Genomic DNA, 18,890 nt, shown 5'->3' on the forward strand with positions numbered 1-18,890 from the left:
GGCTGGGCCCGTCTTCCCTGCCGTCCTGGGTGTCTCACAGACCCTCACACGGCTCTGCCCCTATCACTCAGGGAGGCCCAGAGAAGTGACAGTGAACCTGTCGTGTGAGTCACTGAGTCATACCCCCAAGAACAAACCTGCTGAGAGCAGTCCTTCCCCCAGGCAGGCCCAGAAGCCAGCTGCTTGCTGTCCCCACACACCCCACATCCCAGACCATGTCCATCCCTGGCTTGATGAGGACGTCCCTGAGCACAGAAGGCAGCTACAAGATGAAGCCACACAGTCGCATCTCCTCCTTGTCAAACCCCCAGGCTGGCTGGTGAGGGCCCAGGGTGGGTACAGCTTTCTCCCTGCCTCTCCCAGATCCTGCGGGCAGGCATCAATTTTCTACAGCTCATAATCAAGATGATTTTGATCATCCTCCCTCCCAGCAGTGGCTTTTGCTGGCTGTGTGTGTCACAGGAGGAAAGATTTTATTTTGTTCCGCTGGGTCATGGAGGGGTAAACTCTTAATCTCCTGGTTTCCCGAAGTCTTGGAATTCGAGGATTTTGATTTTTTCCCTTTTCTTTTTGCCGTTCCTGTCCCTAGCTTCATTTCTTCTTCCAGTGATACAGGTCATACCCCTTACCTGCCGTCTCCCCCATTCTGTGTAGCCCACGTGTGGTCTTGGATGGAATTCTCACATGCAAATAAATAGCAAATGGAGTTGACAGTGTCAGCCTTGCACTTGGGGCAGACCTGGCTCTCCATGGGAGGAGCTCGAAGGCTTTCTCTGGACCCAGTGACCTGGCCCATTTCTAGGCCTAGCCTTTGCCCTACAGGCCGTGCACAGCCTCCAGCATGGGGTCACACCTGGCACCTGGGCCCTGTGCACCTGAGCTTGGAGGTTTGTGAGGCAGAAGAAGGGCTTGTTACCTGGGAAATACCATCTCTTTTGTGAGTCACCTGAACCTGATTGGTGTCATCTGTGTCTGCTTCCAGCCAGAAATATGTTTGCTGGAGGGAGGGAGAGAGAGCCCCTCCTCTAGTGTCTGATTTGCACTCTGCCCTCCACCTGTGCCAGCTGGGCACATGGTGCTCCTCTTCACATGGTGGTGACTCCCGTGGCCCATGGGAAGGACTCGGTGGGAGGGTGGAGAGGAGCAGAAGTTCCAGAAGCTCCAAGTGCAGTGTTTGCAAGAGAACATTGTGGCTGTTTATTTCCTTCTTCAAATGATATTGATATTTCAGAAATAAACTCAGGAATTTTAATTTCATGGATTGAGAAAACCAGCTGAGAATAGTCCTTGAAGCCTCTTTGGTTTAGCAGGTATCAGTGTCTATCTTCCACATGCCGGAGACAGGAGTAAAAGCATTGAGGGTTCTAGGTAGAAGGGTCATACTGACCGTTTCATAAGGGGGAGGATCAATAACGCAGTGTTCTGTTTCTGTTTTTGTTCTGTGTGTGCACGTGTATGTGTGCGTGCATGCGTCTGTGTGCATGCATGTGGGTTCAGTTCAGACAGCCTCCTCTGCTAACACCCTGTGGAAGACAAACTCTGTAAGTGTGGACGGTGGAAGCCGGCAGCGATCTTCGTCAGATCCGCCAGCTGTCCATCCACCGCTGCCCCCTCTTCGCGTGACATCTACCAGTACGTTTTTTTCCTTTTTCCTTTCTTGCCCATGGGCTTTGTAGATCTGGATGGCGGGGGGTGCTCTCTGGAGCCACACAGCTGCCGGCACAGACACGTGCCAAGTGTCCCGTGTTGTATGGCTCCCTGTGGCTCCTGTGCAGGGCTCCCAGCTCCCCCAGCCTCCTTTGTCACAGCTGCAAACCCTTGCCTGTCCCCGTACTGCACCACCAGGTAGCTTCCTCACTCCCTTCCTCTGTCTTCCAAAGCATTTCAGCAACATTTCCTCCTTTACACAGTACCCCAGGGTGTCTTTTTCCTTTGGCCATTTGGTGACTTTCAATATTTTGGGACGGTCACTTGGATTAGAATCTGGCTTTTTGTTTTTCTTTTTCTTTCTTTTTTTTTTTTTTTTTTTGAGATAAGAGTCTCACTGCATTGCCCAGGCTGGAGTGCAATGGCGCAATCTTGGCTTGCTGCAACCTCCGCCTCCCGGGTTCAAGAGATTCTCCTGCCTCAGCCTCCCAAGTAGCTGGGATTACAGGAGCCTGCCACCCTGCCCAGCTAATTTTTTTTTTTTTTTTTTTGTATTTTTAGTAGAGATGGGGTTTCGCCATGTTGGCCAGTCTGGTCTCGAACTCCTGACCTCAGGTGATCCACCTGCCTCAGCCTTCCAGAGTGCTGGGATTACAGGCATGATCCATCGTGCCCAGCCTTGTTTTTCTTTTTAAGACAGAGTCTCTCTTTGTCCCCCAGGTTGGAATGCAGTGGCACAATCATGGCTCACTTTAGCCTCCAACTCCTGGGCTCAAGCGATCCTCCTGCCTTAGCCTCCTGAGTAGCTGGGATTATTGGTGCAAGCCACCACGCCCAGCTAATTTTTGTATTTTTTGTAGAGACAGGGTTTTGCTATGTTGCCCAGGCTCGAATTCTTGGGCTCCAGTGATCCACCCGCCTCATCCTCCCAAAATGCTGGGATTACAGGTGTGGGCCACCACACCCAGCCTGGCCTGTTTTCTTTAATGTCAACATGTGGTTGAAAGTCCTGAAAACCTTGGGGAGAGAAGCAGGAGGAGGTTTTTAGGAAGAAGTTTTTCTCCAGTGTGCAGAGCTGGATCAGAGAAGCGAGCCCTGGACGCTGCCCCGTCTCCTGCTGCAGCAGCCCTGGAGCGGGGAGTCCAGCATCTCTGGGCTTCATTGCTTCCAGAGCATGAGAATTCCTGAGCCGAGGTGCTTGTGACTTCCTTAGAATAAGTTAAAATTAAAAGCAGCCCAGCCCCAGCTAGTCGGTGCCATGTGTGCACATGTTGGCGGCAGAGCTGGGAGCAGTGGGTCTGGGAGGGTGTTCAGAGGTTTCCAAGGCGAACACACAGAAGGCCGGAACCACTTTCCTGCCTCTCCGTCTGGTGGCCCTGGGGCTGCATTTGTGTGCTAGAGTCAGCCTTTTGAGTTTTCCTTTAAATTGGAAAAAGGAAACAATAATGATAAAAAGAAAGATCATAAGCTGGATCCCTTCATTTTCCCCACGCCAGGTTCCTCTTTGTTTAGCTGAAGGCCTCATTCTTCCTGGCTTTTCCTGGCAGAGGGAAATCCAGCGCCTTATGTGTTACCCATCCTGAGGCCCAGTATGATAAGCCCGACACTTAGAGAGGGCTCAACGCCCATCACGGGAGGAGAGACGGAGGAAGGAGACTTGGGCTCACAGCCTCCCTGCAGGTCTTACCAGCTCTGCCACCCTTGAAGAGAGCTCTTCCCCTCCGTGGGCCTCAGCCGCCTCGTCTGTAAAACGTAAACACTAATAAAGCTCTTCACCCACCCACTCCAGAGACTGAGGAGCCGTTACTGTTAGTAGCTCCCATCTCTCCTCAGGTCCACCCTGCCTAGCAGCCCGATGAAGTGGGCAGGGCCTCATCCCTTTGGCCACAGGTCAGTCAATGTGCAAAGCAGGCCCTGCTTCCTCAGGCAGAGCTGAGGGCCCTGGCCTCCTGCTGTTGGGTCTTAGAGTCAAGAGCAGGAACTGCTGGCTTTCCCCCAGGGAGTTCTAGCTGAGAGAATACTCACTCACGGGCTGATAGAAAAATTGTCATCCTAACTTAAGGCTCGCAGCTTCCTTATTAGTTTGGAAAGGACTCCCTGCTTCCTCCCTGCGAATAGTTTTCTGAAAACTGGCAAGGAAATAGCAGCAGGTTTTTCCTTAGGAAATAGCAATAGAAAACTGAAGTCTTTCTCAGAAAAGCCTCCAGTGAGGAGGCCTGAGTGGGAAGCCTCGTGGCTGACCCTCTGCATGTCTCTCCCGTTCCTCCGCAGATCCCCTGACCCCCACGCCGCCCCCTCCCGTTGCCAAGACGCCCAGCGTGATGGAAGCCTTGAGCCAGCCGAGCAAGCCTGCCCCGCCTGGGATCTCACAGAGCAGGCCCCCACCTCTGCCCCCACAGCCGCCCAGCCGCCTCCCGCAGAAGAAGCCTGCGCCGGGGTAAGCCGCTCCCGGCCAGCTCAGCCACCCGTGCTCCTGCCCTCTGACCTCACCTGCCAAGGGCTCTGGAGGAACGTTTGCAATCCCCAGGGCTCCTACTTCAGCGTGGGTGCCACATAACTAATTCTTCGGGTCTGAAGGGTCTTAAAAATAACTGGAGGATTTTTAGACTGTAAAAATGTCTTACAGATGTACATTTTAAGTCCACAGAATGAATTCAGATGAAGTGTGCTCAACACATAAGGCCTCTGGGTTCTATTTGCTGCTCACCCCCCAGGTGGTCTCTGTTCCTGTTTTCTTTCTATTTTCCCAAGGTTGTTTTGAACACATAGACCCTCTGTGGTGTGAGGCATGGATTTCCCACAAACAAGGACATTGTCCTACATAACACAATACCACCTGCAAAATCAGGAAATTAACACGGATGTAGAAACACCACCCCATCCTTAGAGCCAGGTCAAGCTTAGCTGTTTGTCCAAATAATGCCCTTTGTTGCAGATGGGTCCAGTTTGTGGCTCTTTTTTTTTTTTTTTTTGAGACAGAGTCTAGCTCTGTCGCCCAGGCTGGAGTGCAGTGGCGTGATCTCGGCTCACTGCAAGCTCTGCCTCCAGGGTTCTCGCCATTCTCCTGCCTGAGCCTCCCGAGTAGCTGGGACCACAGGTGCCTCCCACCACGCCTGGCTAATTTTTTGTATTTTTAGTAGAGACGGGGTTTCACCATGTTAGCCAGGATGGTCTCGATTTCCTGACCTCGTGATCCACCTGCCTCGGCCTCCCAAAGTGCTGGGATTACAGGCATGAGCCACCGCACCCGGCCCCAGTTCGTGGCTCTTAATCTGAATCTTTATGGTGGGAAATGGTTCCTTTTAGTGGAAGTGATATTTAGAGGCCAAGTTCTGGGAGCTAGGTGGAGAGTCACTGCTCGCACACAGGCCCTCTGAGCTGTTAGAACTTGGAAATATACACACATGTACCTGGATACATACATACACCACTTATCTCTCTATTCCGTATATTTCTGTATTGAAATCCATGAGTTCACATTGACATCTCTAATTTCAGTTGTTCTAGTAACAAACCACACCAAACTGACAGACATGAGGCACAGCCAGTTTATTCTGCTGGCAGATTGTCAGGAATTTGGATGGTACTTTGGGGTCTTTGTCTTTGCCCCACAGTATCTGGAGCCTTCACTGAAAGGACTTGAAGCCTGGGGGTGGTTGGACATGGGAGGTGACTCGTTGGCTGGGGGGCACGGTCAGAGCCTCTTCACCCACGCTGTGGTAGCTGATGCTGCCTCTCAGCCAGATTCTCAGCTGGGCTGTGACCAGAATACCTACATGTCCCTGGCATGGGCTTCCTCACATCACGGTGGCTAGGTCCAAGAACAGGTGCCCAGAGAGAGGCCTGGCCCTGGAAGCTGGCACGGAATGACTTCCGCCATACATTACTGCTCATTTACAAGCTCAGACACAGTCGGGGCAGAGAGGACTGTGGAGTGGCACAAGGAAGTCATCAATTCCACCTCTCAATAAAGAATTTGGGGCCGGGCGCCTTGGCTCACTCCTGTAATCCCAGCACTTTGGGAGGCCAAGGCGGGCGGATCACCTGAGGTCCGGAGTTCGAGACCAGCCTGGCCAACGTGGCAAAACCCCATCTCTACTAAAAATACAAAAAAATTAGCTGGGCTTGGTGGCGGGCACCTGTAATCCCAGCTATTCAGGAGGCTGAGGCAGGAGAATCTCTTGAACCCAGGAGGCGGAGGTTGCAGGGAGCCGAGATTGCGCCATTGCACTCCAGCCTGGGCAACAAGAGCGAAACTCCATCTCAAAAATAAAAAAATAAAGAATTTGGAGACTAGGCACCATGGCCCACATCTGTAATCCCTGCACTACCCTTTTTTTTTTTTTTTTGAGATGGAGTCTCACTCTGTCGTCTAGGCTGGAGTGCAGTGGCACGATCTTGGCTCACTGCAAGCTCCGCTTCCCGGGTTCACACCATTCTCCTGCCTCAGACTCCCAAGTAGCTGGGACTACAGTTGCCTGCCACCACACCTGGCTAATTTTTTTTAATGTTTTTAGTAGAGATTGGATTTCACCGGGTTAGCCAGGATGGTCTCGATCTCCTGACCTCATGATCTGCCCTCCTCGGCCTCCCAAAGTGCTGGGATTACAGGTGTGAGCCACTGTGCCCAGCCCATCCCTGAAGTTTTTTAGGAGTAGAGAAATAAAGTTAAACTTTTACTCAGTCCCTCTGTTTTTCAAGATATTCCCAATAGCCGCACCTGGTATCCCCCGTCCAGACACCATCCGTTGTGCCCTCTCCAAGAATAGAAGCTTCCTGTCCTTAGTAGGTTGGGCAGGACAGCGGCTAAGGCTACTCAGATTCCAGGGATTCAGGAGCACCTCAAACAGATTTTTGGCTAATTCTTTTTCTTACTACCTTGCCTTTCTCCCTTTCCAGAGGGTCCTGAGCCTTCTGAGGACACTTCAGGGCTACAGATAGGAGCATTTCAGGGCCTTCCTCACTGCTGGAGTGGGATTCCATTCCTGAGATCAACTAGGTTGACTGTGATTTATCTTTCACTGTGTTGCCCAGGCTGGAGTACAGTGGTGCAATCATGGTTCACTGCAGCCTCGACCTCCTGGGCTCAGGTGATCCTCCCGCCTCAGCCTCCGCATAGCTGGGACTACAGGCACGCACCACCATGCACCATGCCCAGTTAATTTATTTTTATATTTTGTAGAGGTGGGGGGTCTCCTTATGTTGCCCAGGCTGGTCTCGAACTCCTGGGCTCAAGCAGTCCTCTCACCTTGGCCTTTCAAAGTGCTGGGATTACAGGCATGAGGCACTGTGCCTCACCTCTTTTAGGTTTAATTTTTTTTTTTTTTTTTTTGGAGACAGAGTCTGGCTCTGTCCCCCAGGCTGGAGTGCAGTGGCACCATCTCGGCTGACTGCAAGCTCCGCCTCCCGGGTTCACACCATTCTCCTGCCTCAGCCTCCCGAGTAGCTGGGACTACAGGCGCCCGCCACCACACCCTGCTAATTTTTTTTTGTATTTTTAGTAGAGACAGGGTTTCACTATGTTGGCCAGGATGGTCTCGAACTCCTGACCTCGTGATCCGCCCACCTCAGCCTCCCAAAGTGCTAGGATTACAGGCTTGAGCCACCGCGCCCGGCCTTTTAGGTTTAATTTTTAAAAATCCTTTTCCTTGGGAAGAAGTGGAAGTAAATATACTTAAATCTGCCATTTCAACCAGAAGACTCCCAAAACTTTTTAAATGCTACTTTGCAAGATAACTTTCTAAAATATAATATGCAGGGCTGGGCGCAGTGGCTCACACCTACAATCCCAGCACTTTGGGAGGCCAAGGTGGGTGGATCACTTGAAGCCAAGAGTTCAAGACCTGCATGGCCAACATGGCAAAACCCTGTCTCTACTAAAAATACAAAAATTAGCCGGGCGTGGTGGCACACACCTGTAATCCCAGCTATTTGGGAGGCAGAGGCCAGAGAATCACTTGAACCCAGGAGGCGGAGGTTGCAGTGAGCCGAGATCACACCACTGCACTCCAGCCTGGGCAACAGAGCCAGATTCCGTCTCAAAAAAAGAAAAATAAAATATGCATATCTGTGCCTTCCTAGTCTTAAACAGCTACTGAATTATGCTGTAATGAATGGGCTTTCCAGTGCTAATTATTTCTGCCTCTACACCAAAGTGGCCACAGGCCATGCTTCCCTTGGCTTCTGGGCTCTCTTCTGCCTTCCCTTATGACTCCCTGGGATTTACGCTTTCCATGCTGCTGTTTTTCAAGACAAACAAATCATGTGTTGAAGTCCTGGCTAAGGAGCCATCAGCTCCCAGCAGTTATTGGGACTCTGAGAACTCTGGATGTCAGTTGTGAGGTGCAGGTTCCTTGTTCTCAGAAGCGTTCTAGCTCGGGGGAGCTGGGCAGGTTTCCTCTCGAACACAATTTTACCTGGTTTCAGACCTGACAGGCAGGAAAAAGGGAAGCAGGGCAAATGAGGTTAGAGTTACCCAGGACAGACGAGGATGGGCGGAATCATGTCGTCAGTGCCCAGTGGAGTTCTGACTCTAAAGGAATCCACCGGCACATTCTCTTTGTAAAGGATGCTATCCCTCCCCCACCACCAGTGATTTTGTCTCTGGTATAAATGGGAATTTCACACCCATTCTCTCAGGGTAGGGGTCAGCAAACTATGGCTCACAGGCCACATCCAGCCTGCTGCCTGTTTTTTAGGGCCATGAACTAAGAACTAAGAATGGCTTTTATGCTTGTAATTGGTTGGGAAAAAAATCAAAAGGATTTTTTTTTTGAGACGGTGTCTCGCTCTCTCGCCCAGGCTGGAGTGCAGTGGCTCGATCTCTGCTCACTGCAAGCTCTGCCTCCTGGGTTCACACCATTCTCCTGCCTCAGCCTCCCGAGTAGCTGGGATGACAGGCGCCTGCCACCACGCCCAGCTAATTTTTTATATTTTTAGTAGAGACGAGGTTTCACCATGTTAGCTAGGATGGTCTCGATCTCCTGACCTCATGATCTGCCCTCCTCAGCCTCCCAAAGTGCTGGGATTACAGGCGTGAGCCACCGCGCCCGGCCTCAAAAGGGTATTTTATGGCGCATGAAAATTGTGTGAGATTCATTTCAGTGCTCATAAAATATTATTGGAACATCAGCCACACTTGTTTGTCTATGCAGTCTGGGGCTGCTTTCACACCACAGTGGCAGAGTTGAATACTTGAAACAGATGCTAGAATCCACAAAGCCAGCTGGGTGCAGTGGCTCACACCTGTAATCCCAGAGCTTTGGGAGGCCGAGGCAGGAGGATTGCTTGAGACTAGGAGTTCGAGAGCAGCCTGGAAAACATAGTGAGACCATGTCTTTACAAAAAATTTTGAAAGTTAGCCAAGCATGGTGGCGTGCACCTGTAGTCCCAACTACTCAGGAGGCTGAAGCGGGAGGATCCCTTGACCCCAGGAGTTCGAGGCTGCAGTCAACTGATTGCTTCACTGCACTCGAGCTTGGGTAATAGGGCAGGACCCTGACTCAAAAAACAAACACAAAGTCCAGACGCAGTGCCTCACGCCTGTAATCCCAGCACTTTGGGAGGCCGAGGTGGGCGGATCACCTGAGGTCAGGAGTTTGAGACCAGCCTGGCCAACATGGTGAAATCTCGTCTCTACTGAAAATACAAAAAAATTAGCTGTGTGTGGTGGTGCACACCTGTAATTCCAGCTACTCGGGAGGCTGAGGCAGGAGAATTGCTTGAACCCGGGTGGCAGAGGTTGCAGTGAGCCGAGATTGTGCCACTGCACTCTAACCCAGGTGACAGTGAGAGACTCCATATCAAAAAAAAAAAAAAAAGAAAAAAAAAATTCACAAAGCCTAAAAAGTTTACTATTTGCCTCTTCAAAGAAAAAGTCTGCTCACTGCTGTCCCAGAGGATCAGGCCTTCCCTGCGAGTGTTCTGTAGTTAGGGATGACTGCAGGCTAAGGGGTCAGCCAGGTCAGTGTAATGATGTCTGCAGAGACATTTACACCCAGAGACATTGATGGAAAACAAATGGCTAGACGGGTCAAATGGGAGGGGTCTTTGTTTTATGGAATAAAACAGAGTTCCTTTTCAGTTCATTCAGAGTATGAGCAAAACCCGTGTGGATGTTTTCTCTCCCTTCATTCTGGGACTGCAAGCATCAAAGTCAGACAAGGTTCATTCCGAGCAGCAAAGGGAGTGTCACAGATGGGAGTGTACAGTGGAAAGAATCCCATCCTTTCCTTCCCCTTCCTTTCCGCCCTGTTCTTCCTCTTCTGCTTCTCCAGCCCCAGTCCTGTGCCTGGCTTTATGCTAGGTCCAGGAGACCCACCGGGGAGCTGAAGCCAGTGGCACTGGTCCTTAGCTCTGGAGTTGACGGATCTTGTGTCACACCTTTTGCAGATGAAAGTGCTGACCCTCCACAACCCATTTATCCAGGGCTGCCAGGTGGCAGGTTCAAGCTGAGGGACCCCTCTCTGCCAACCCTGAGAACTACTTCCTCAGTCGTGCATTTCTACCTTGTGGCTTTGGGGTGTGCTGGCCCAGAGGCTCATGAATGGGGCTTGAGCCCGTGGTCAGCCACATTGGTTCCCAGAAGCAGGGACCGCAGAGGCATGGACAGCGCTGACCCCCAGAGTGCTCGGACCCGTCCTGGCAGAGCCATCTGGGCCTGAGGTTAAGGTTCAGCCCTGCCCTTTCATGTGATGGGACCAAGGCAGGGAAGGGGCTGAGCAGACTTGGGGCGGGGCCAGTGGCCAGTGCCCAGCATCGCTCCAGACCCTGGCCATCGGCAGCAGGCTCACGTGGACAGAGTGCTCTGGAAAAGCCCTGGCTTTAGGATCAGAAACGTTGAATCTAGCAATTTCCTCAGGGCCTCTCATTCTTCCTTTTCCCATAAAAAAGAGACAGCTAAGTGACAGTGGAGGAAACCACCTCACACACTCTGAGCTTGAACTCAGAAGATTCTCTGATAAAAGGGCATGAGAAAGGGGCAGGTACCCTCAGGTGGCAGTAAATCTACTTTTTCCCTGTCTTTGTAGGGCTGACAAGTCCACCCCACTGACCAACAAAGGCCAACCAAGAGGACCTGGTAATTATTTAATTTGGGACTGAGTTTGTTTCTGCTTGGTCCATGGGGGCAATGTGGGGGACATTCTCTGCCAGGTGGTCAGGCCTGAGGGAGGGCCCAGCTGTCTGCCATTCCACAGCCCTCCACCCCTCCTGCCCCCTCCCCTCCTCCCCTCCTGCCCCCCTCCCTTCCTCCCCTCCTCCCCCCTCCTGCCCCCTCCCCTCCTCCCCTCCTCCCCTCCTGCCCCTCCCTCCCCTCCTCCCCTCCTGCCCCCTCCCCTCCTCCCCTCCTCCCCTCCTGCCCCCTCCCCTCCTCCCCTCCTGTCCCCTCCCTCCTCCCCTCCTGTCCCCCTCCCCTCCTGTCCCCCTCCCCTCCTGTCCCCCTCCCTCCTGCCCCCTCCCCTCCTCCCCCTCCCCTCCTCCCCTCCTGCCCCCTCCCCTCCTCCCCTCCTGCCCCCTCCCCTCCTCCCCTCCTGCCCCCTCCCCTCCTCCCCTCCTGCCCCCCCCCTCCCCTCCTGCCCCCCCTCCTCCCTCCTCCCCCTCCCTCCTGCCCCCTCCCCTCCTCCCCTCCTGCCCCCCTCCCATCCTCCCCTCCTGCCCCCTCCCATCCTGCCCCCCTCTCCTCCTCCCTCCTGCCCCCTCCCTCCTCCCCCCTCCCCTCCTCCCCCTCCCCTCCTCCCCCTCCCCTCCTCCCCTCCTCCCCCCTGCCCCCTCCCTGCCTGCCCCCTCCCTCCTTCCCCCTGCCCCTCCCCTCCTGCCCCCCTGCCCCCCTCCCTTCCTTCCCCCTCTCCTTCCCGCCTCCCCCCTCCTTCCCCCCTCCCCCTACCTCCTGCCCCCTCCCCTCTTGCCCCTCCCTCCTGCCCCCTCCCCCTTCCTCTCCTTCCCCCTCCCCCTCCCCTCCTTCCCCCTCCCCTCCTCCCCCTCCCCCTCCCCTCCCCTCCCTCCCCCTCCCCTCCTCCCCCTCCCCTCCTTCCCCCTCCCCTATTCCTGCCTTCCTCCTCTGCTCCCTTCCCCTCCTCTCCCCTTCCCTCCCCCCATCTCATGCCTTCCTCCGCTGCCACCTGCCTTCCTCCACCCCTCTCCTCCTCCCCCTACCTCCCTCCTCCCTCCTGCCCCCCCACCTCCCTCCTCCCTCATGCCCCCCCCACCTCCCTCCTCCCTCCTGCCTTCCTCCCTCTTCCTTCCCTCTCTCCTCCCTCCTGCCATCCTCCCTCCTCCCTCCTGCCATCCTCCCCCCCTCCCTCGGCCTCTGAGACCCCTGCTCCTGAGCAGCTCACTCCTGGGGCCCCTCACCCTGTCCCCTCCTGCTGACATGGTGGGCTCACTGGGGACACTTGCTGCCACACAGGCTCTGCAAGGGCTGCATCCAAGTCAGAAGGTTCCCTTTTCCCTCAACAGATGGGAACACCTGGGGAAACCTGCTTCACACACACCCTGTGGCTTGTACATTGTTTACATCTCATGGTTATGATTGATGGGATGTCTTAAGTTGCTTCATTTTTGCCCTACAGTGGATCTCTCTGCAACAGAAGCTCTGGGTCCTCTGCCCAATGCTATGGTCCTGCAGCCCCCTGCACCCATGCCTAGGAAGTCGCAGGCAGTAAGTGATGAGCCCCCTTTCCTGCCTCTCTGCTCTAGCCAGGGGGGTGCAGGTGGTTTCACAAGGGCTCAGGGGAAGCAAGCCTTCCCCTCTTCCCTTGGTTGGGGCAGGGCAGGGGTCTTCTTGGTACCTGATTGCTTGGATCTGGGCAGCTGGTGGGTTTGTCCCTCCCGCCGCAGCTCCAGGATGGGCCCACTCAGAGTACCCTGCCCCGGCCGCTTCGTTTCCCAGCTCTTGGCCCCTTCTTTCTGCTTGGTGGGGAGCTCTTCCGTTTTCTCTCCCTGGCTCCTGAGCTGCATTGACCTGCCTCACCTTGGCATCTGCAGGCTTCTCAGGCCTGGGTACGGGACTCCTGAGACCAGGGGAGGCAGGGTGCTTGAGCTCTCTGCCCTGAGAGCTGAGGCCTGTAGCCACACTAACCTTCGTTCCCACTCCTGACACAGACCAGGTTGAAGCCTAAGCGGGTGAAAGCGCTCTATAACTGCGTGGCTGACAACCCCGACGAGCTGACCTTCTCCGAGGGGGATGTGATCATCGTGGACGGGGAGGAGGACCAGGAGTGGTGGGTGAGTCAAGGGTGGGCCTGGGAGGTTCCTGGCGGCTGAGCCGCATCCACCTGGCTGGAGAAACCGGCTCGCAGGTGAGGTTTTCTCAGCCTGAGCAGTCCAGACGTGGTTCCTGGTGCCTCTGCCTCTTAGCATCCTCAGGAGTTGCTTCCTCCATGGACACCCCCTTCTGAGCAGGCCTGATTATTCCCCAGGGTGGCTTCCTTCCCTGTTAGGGTGCAGTTTCCACAGCAGCCATGAGGGCCTGAAATGAGACTCCTTCATTTTGAGGTCTTGAGTTTCTAGGTCATCACCCCCCATTGCTGGATTAGTGGAATCGGGTGTCTGGAAAGAGCTGACCTAGAGCGCAGAGCCCCAGGCCCGAGTCTGGTCCTGAAACAAGCTGTGGCCGCCCAGGCGTCCAGCAGGATGTGGGAGCAAGATGAGTGCCGGCCACCTAAGAATTCAGACTTGGCCACTCAGGGGCTGGTGGCTTGGGGCAGGTTGCTTTTATCTTTAAGCATTAGTGGGATCATCTGTGAAAGGGAGGTCACACACACAGTCTGGTGCAGATGATCTGTGAGCACCCACTAAGCGGCAGCCGCATACAGCGAGGGCGGTGGATGAACCGGCTTGAATGGGACAGAAAGCCCCAGGCTGCGCCCACCACACAGCAGACGCAAGCGGCACAGCTCCACAGCTGAGCCCAGAGCACACAGTTCAGCCGGGAGCTCACAGGATTTAGGGGGACTGCTGTGTCAAGTGCAAGGAGTGTGGACACTGTCTTTAGTCACTGTTCCTCAGAGCTCCCACTGGCGTTTAAACTGCATGTCTCCAGCCTCCAGAGGCGCTATGAGCTCAGGGCCAGGCAGCACTGCCTTTTGGCAGAGCTGGGTTCACTGGTCTTTCCTGTGGCCTCGTTTGCCCTTAATGGATTAAAAGTGTCTGTGGACTGGGTGCGGTGGCTCACGCCCATAATCCCAGCACTTTGGGAGGCCGAGGCAGGTGGAACACTTGAGGTCAGGAGTTCGAGACCAGCCTGGCCAACATGATTCTCTACTAAAAATACAAAAAATTAGCTAGGTGTGGTGGCAGGCACCTGTAATCCCAGCTACTCGGGAGCCAGCCGGCTCCCACAGTTGCCTACAACCGACCATCCGGACGGGGCGCCAACCTGACCACGGGCTTAGCCATGTGGAAAATACCTGCTCATTTCCAAAACTGGAAAATAGAGGGCATAAAGGAGAAAACAGAAGTTGCCCATAACCACAGCGCCCCCCCACCCACTCCACAAAAAGCCCGTCAGTCATATTTTGGCTGTTTTTAGCCTTGTATTTGCCTACATCATTTACACTCTTGAGATCATATTTGGATATAATTTATGTATCTACCCAAGAGGGAACATAAGTGGATAGAGTGAAGCCTTCCACAAGTGCTTGACTCATTGAAATGGGGCCAACTTTTACACCTTTGCCACTTTCGGTGACGTTGCAGCTCACAGGCTTGTGACACTCAGTTCATTCATTCATTCAAAAAAGGCAAGCGGGAAGTAGTGGTCAGACAGCTGACCTGTGTGCCTCCCAAGAACAGGTGGGGGTGGCCATCCCCACGAGTGAACATCTGAGACATGGCTGGGAAGAGCTCCTCACACAGGAGAGCCCTGCACTGTTTGAAATGTGGTGAGGAAAAAAGGACAAAAATCGTTTGGATATTTTACCTAAGTAGTTCCTTGTCAGAAGAGAGTCTTCTGAACCAATCTTGCTTTTTTCCACCAAACGCTCTATGTAATTGTAATGCTCTTCAAAGTTTCCACCAATATTTGGAATTTTAATAACAACCTACACTTTTCTCCGTTTCAGATTGGCCACATTGATGGAGATCCTGGTCGCAAAGGCGCATTCCCGGTGTCATTTGTGCACTTTATCGCTGACTGAATTGCTACTGAACAAAAGCATTAACAGTTGTGTTCCTGTTTCGTTATTGGTACCAAAACTCTTGCCAGATAACCAGTTTCATGAACTGTTTGTACGGTAGCCCACGTTCTCTAATGCCACTGCTCTGTTTTAAAAACTCAGACGCAATTTTTACATATCAATAATTGTTTTTATAATTTGTGGTTTTCATGAAACATTGCTATGCATTTATTAGGAAAAGCTGAATTTCCCAACAGGTGAACTGAAAAGTTCTTTTAACTATTATACATTATCAAGATCCTGCCTCTATGGAATTAGCTAACCCTAAAAATGTTTGCATTAAGGGTATTGGAAATAAATTCTTCCTGCATTCCTTGGCCCAGTTCTGGAGTTGGTGACCTTTAGCACAATTATTTAGGCGGCCAGTCAACTGCTGCTTCAGAAGTCCATAGCCCAGCTCTGAACTTTCTCGATAAAATGCCATCAGTTCACCTTTAAAGACACATATTCCTTTGAAATCCACCCAGTGTTTAAAAAGCAACTTGGAAATTTACACATTAGCATTGTACTTTCTAGCCCTAATTTGTGAGGTTGCAGCTATCATTATATTCTGCATGTATGTATAACCTGTTGTGAACAATTCATACTTAACAAAACTACTGATGGTTTATGACAACGTAGGGTAACTACAGTTCATTCCGTTCCAGGTTATATAAAACTGCATTTCCTGAATTTGGTTAAAAACTAAGGATGATGGATTGCAAAACAGTTCTTTTAAATTAGTTTATATGCTTTAGGTGTTTTGGAATTCGCCTTCTTGAACTTCCTGAATCACACAGAAAGCAACTGTACACAGTAGAATTCTGTGGCACAGACCACGCTGTATTAATGCATCACTTGCTGTTTCCTACTGAGTGTACCACTGCCTTCCCTTCTAGCCCATGAGAATGTTTACTCAGTTTAGTGTCTTGTATTTATATAATACTCCAACAGGAATGGTAGTCACACTGTCTTGAAATTGAATCTGTCCATCTGTTTATAATCAAGAACATACCAGAAATATATAGGTCCCAGATAATACTCCCAAACATCCCAGTTTTTACTATTTAAGGCCATCATATGATTCTTAAGCTACTTGGGGTGGTAGTAGGGGGATTAGGTTGTCTATTATAAAACCAAAACTCATTAGTTTGATGAACTTGACTGTCATACCTCTATTTAGTAATTGTGAGGGTAAGATTCATAGTAGGAATATTGGAAATTTTGACACTTTGAGAATAAATAGGCATATGATACCCACTTGGACTTTTAACAAAAGTAAAGGAATAAATTTGAGTATAGGCTTGGAAAGTGAGGCAGCAATGCTGTTAACTGCATTTGTTGTGTTGGTGCATTTGATTGAAGCAGCTTGTCTTTATTATGCAAGACTGTGTAGAGTTTTTTTTTTTTTGGCATTGTACTTTTTGTTGTTGTTATAAAGGAAGACAGAACAAACTGGAATGTTTTATGATGTTGTATAGCAATCGCTTTTTGCCTTTCAAAGTTCCGGGTAAAAATGTGTTAGATCTGTAGTTTTTTTTGTTGTTGTTGTTGTTTTTTAAAGCACTACATCTGTTTTCACTAATTGTTAATTTCTGTTGTTTGAACCCTTCATTTAATTTTCTCATAGATTTAAGTAAACAGATGTATTTTGCACAGTGCACTTATGTCTATTTTAACAATCCTCCTGCATCTGTATTTTATAGTCAGCCTTTTGACCACCTGGTGCCAGCTATATAAGGAATAAAGTTGATTCATATCAACATTAGAACTCCAGTCCCAAACTAATCTGTCAGGTTCACTGGTACATAAATACCTAGGAAATATTTTTCCAGTCTACAATTTGGTGCTATTGTGCAGTAACTAATAGTACTCTTACCAGAGGAGAAATTATATTAACGACCCTGCTAATATCCTTTCTTAGTTATTTGCTCTTTGCAAATTAAAAAAAGCAACTGAGAGAAAGAAAAACATTGTAGATATCTATTTATATTTAAAGTTTATGTTTCATGAACTGCAGCTGCAGGATTCTGGCATTTTGCATGCCAGTCTCCATCAGATCTGGGATGATGGCTCAGAATATGTACACAGACTAAGAGTAACTGTGTGATCTGTTAAGGGGTGGATAACATGATATGCAGCTTAGGATGCTATTTTGAGATGTATGATATTCAGTTCATTCACCTGATTACTTTGGTTGCAGCACAACTGTATATATTGTATAACCGAAATTGATTATTTTCATTGTCCTCAATGCAGTGATTTATAATTAGAGCATGTTTAATAAGTTTACTCTTCTTGTTAACTAGTCATTTGACTGGAAAAAAATAAAATACTTTTAAATGGACATGGTTTTAATGTTTTTAATCTTTAAAGTTTTGTATATTGACAGTCCTTTAAAAAAAAGTACACTATCATACTGTACATGGGATCCTTACATACTACTTTTAGCATGAGCGGTAATCTTTTAAGGTTCTCTTAACTCTAGGAATTGTGGTTGGCCAGCATGTTATCTTGACCAGACACTTCTGAAAATCTGCTTTGTGTGTCTTAAGTTGGCAATGTCACTGTGCCAAACCAGCATGAATCCTGGTCTCCAGTCCACACCTCTGCCGGACAGAGGTCCACGCCAGTGATACCACGACTGGGAAGCCACTACTGAGCCCATGTCCTCAGTCTTCCTCAGGCCTTCAGTGTGTGTGTGTCACTGAGTGGACCTCTGTGACACCTAGTCTTCCTCAGGCCTTCAGTGTGTGTTTGTCACTGAGTGGACCTCTGTGACACGACACCTAATCTTCCTCAGGCCTTCAGTGTGTGTTTGTCACTGAGTGGACCTCTGTGACACCTGTCTTCCTCAGGCCTTCAGTGTGTGTGTGTCACTGAGTGGACCTCTGTGACACCTATTCTTCCTCAGGCCTTCAGTGTGTGTGTGTCACTGAGTGGACCTCTGTGACACCTAGTCTTCCTCAGGCCTTCAGTGTGTGTGTGTCACTGAGTGGACCTCTGTGACACCTAATCTTCCTCAGGCCTTCAGTGTGTGTTTGTCACTGAGTGGACCTCTGTGACACCTGATCTTCCTCAGGCCTTCAGTGTGTGTGTGTCACTGAGTGGACCTCTGTGACACCTAGTCTTCCTCAGGCCTTCAGTGTGTGTGTCACTGAGTGGACCTCTGTGACACCTAATCTTCCTCAGGCCTTCAGTGTGTGTGTGTCACTGAGTGGACCTCTGTGACACCTAGGCTTCCTCAGGCTTTCAGTGTGTGTTTGTCACTGAGTGGACCTCTGTGACACCTAGGCTTCCTCAGGCCTTCAGTGTGTGTGTCACTGAGTGGACCTCTGTGACACCTAGGCTTCCTCAGGCCTTCAGTGTGTGTGTGTCACTGAGTGGACCTCTGTGACACCTAGCTTCCTCAGGCCTTCAGTGTGTGTTTGTCACTGAGTGGACCTCTGTGACACCTAGGCTTCCTCAGGCCTTCAGTGTGTGTGTGTCACTGAGTGGACCTCTGTGACACCTAGGCTTCCTCAGGCCTTCAGTGTGTGTTTGTCACTGAGTGGACCTCTGTGACACCTAATCTTCCTCAGGCCTTCCGTGTGTGTGTGTGTGTCACTGAGTGGACCTCTGACACCTAATCTTCCTCAGGCCTTCAGTGTGTGTTTGTCACTGAGTGGACCGACCTCTTCTCAGCCTTCAGTGTGTTTGTCACTGATGACCTGTGACATCTTCCTCAGGCCTTCAGTGTGTGTGTGTCACTGAGTGGACCTCTGTGACACCTGGTCTTCCTCAGGCCTTCAGTGTGTGTGTGTCACTGAGTGGACCTCTGTGACACCTGGTCTTCCTCAGGCCTTCAGTGTGTGTGTGTCACTGAGTGGACCTCTGTGACACCTGGTCTTCCTCAGGCCTTCAGTGTGTGTGTGTCACTGAGTGGACCTCTGTGACACCTAATCTTCCTCAGGCCTTCAGTGTGTGTGTGTCACTGAGTGGACCTCTGACACCTAATCTTCCTCAGGCCTTCAGTGTGTGTTTGTCACTGAGTGGACCTCTGTGACACCTGGTCTTCCTCAGGCCTTCAGTGTGTGTGTGTCACTGAGT

The 18,890-nt window shown here is 51.1% G+C and overlaps 1 protein-coding gene across 2 annotated transcripts in view; it reads left to right on the top strand.

The window, feature by feature from the left end:
• The window catches only part of ASAP2 (ArfGAP with SH3 domain, ankyrin repeat and PH domain 2), a 199,725-nt gene extending 182,577 nt beyond the window's left edge, over window positions 1–17,148 (top strand). For both annotated transcript variants that reach the window (XM_030799579.1, XM_030799578.1), the window contains 6 exons: window positions 1,498–1,632; window positions 3,919–4,084; window positions 10,677–10,726; window positions 12,216–12,304; window positions 12,748–12,870; window positions 14,709–17,148. In XM_030799579.1, coding sequence (XP_030655439.1) covers window positions 1,498–1,632; window positions 3,919–4,084; window positions 10,677–10,726; window positions 12,216–12,304; window positions 12,748–12,870; window positions 14,709–14,783 — 638 coding nt within the window. In that variant the 3' untranslated portion in view covers window positions 14,784–17,148. The remainder of the gene's footprint in view (window positions 1–1,497; window positions 1,633–3,918; window positions 4,085–10,676; window positions 10,727–12,215; window positions 12,305–12,747; window positions 12,871–14,708) is intronic.
• Window positions 17,149–18,890: the final 1,742 nt, after the last annotated feature.

This window comes from Nomascus leucogenys, chromosome 19 (assembly GCF_006542625.1).
Source record: "Nomascus leucogenys isolate Asia chromosome 19, Asia_NLE_v1, whole genome shotgun sequence".
Taxonomy (NCBI): Eukaryota; Metazoa; Chordata; class Mammalia; order Primates; family Hylobatidae; genus Nomascus; species Nomascus leucogenys.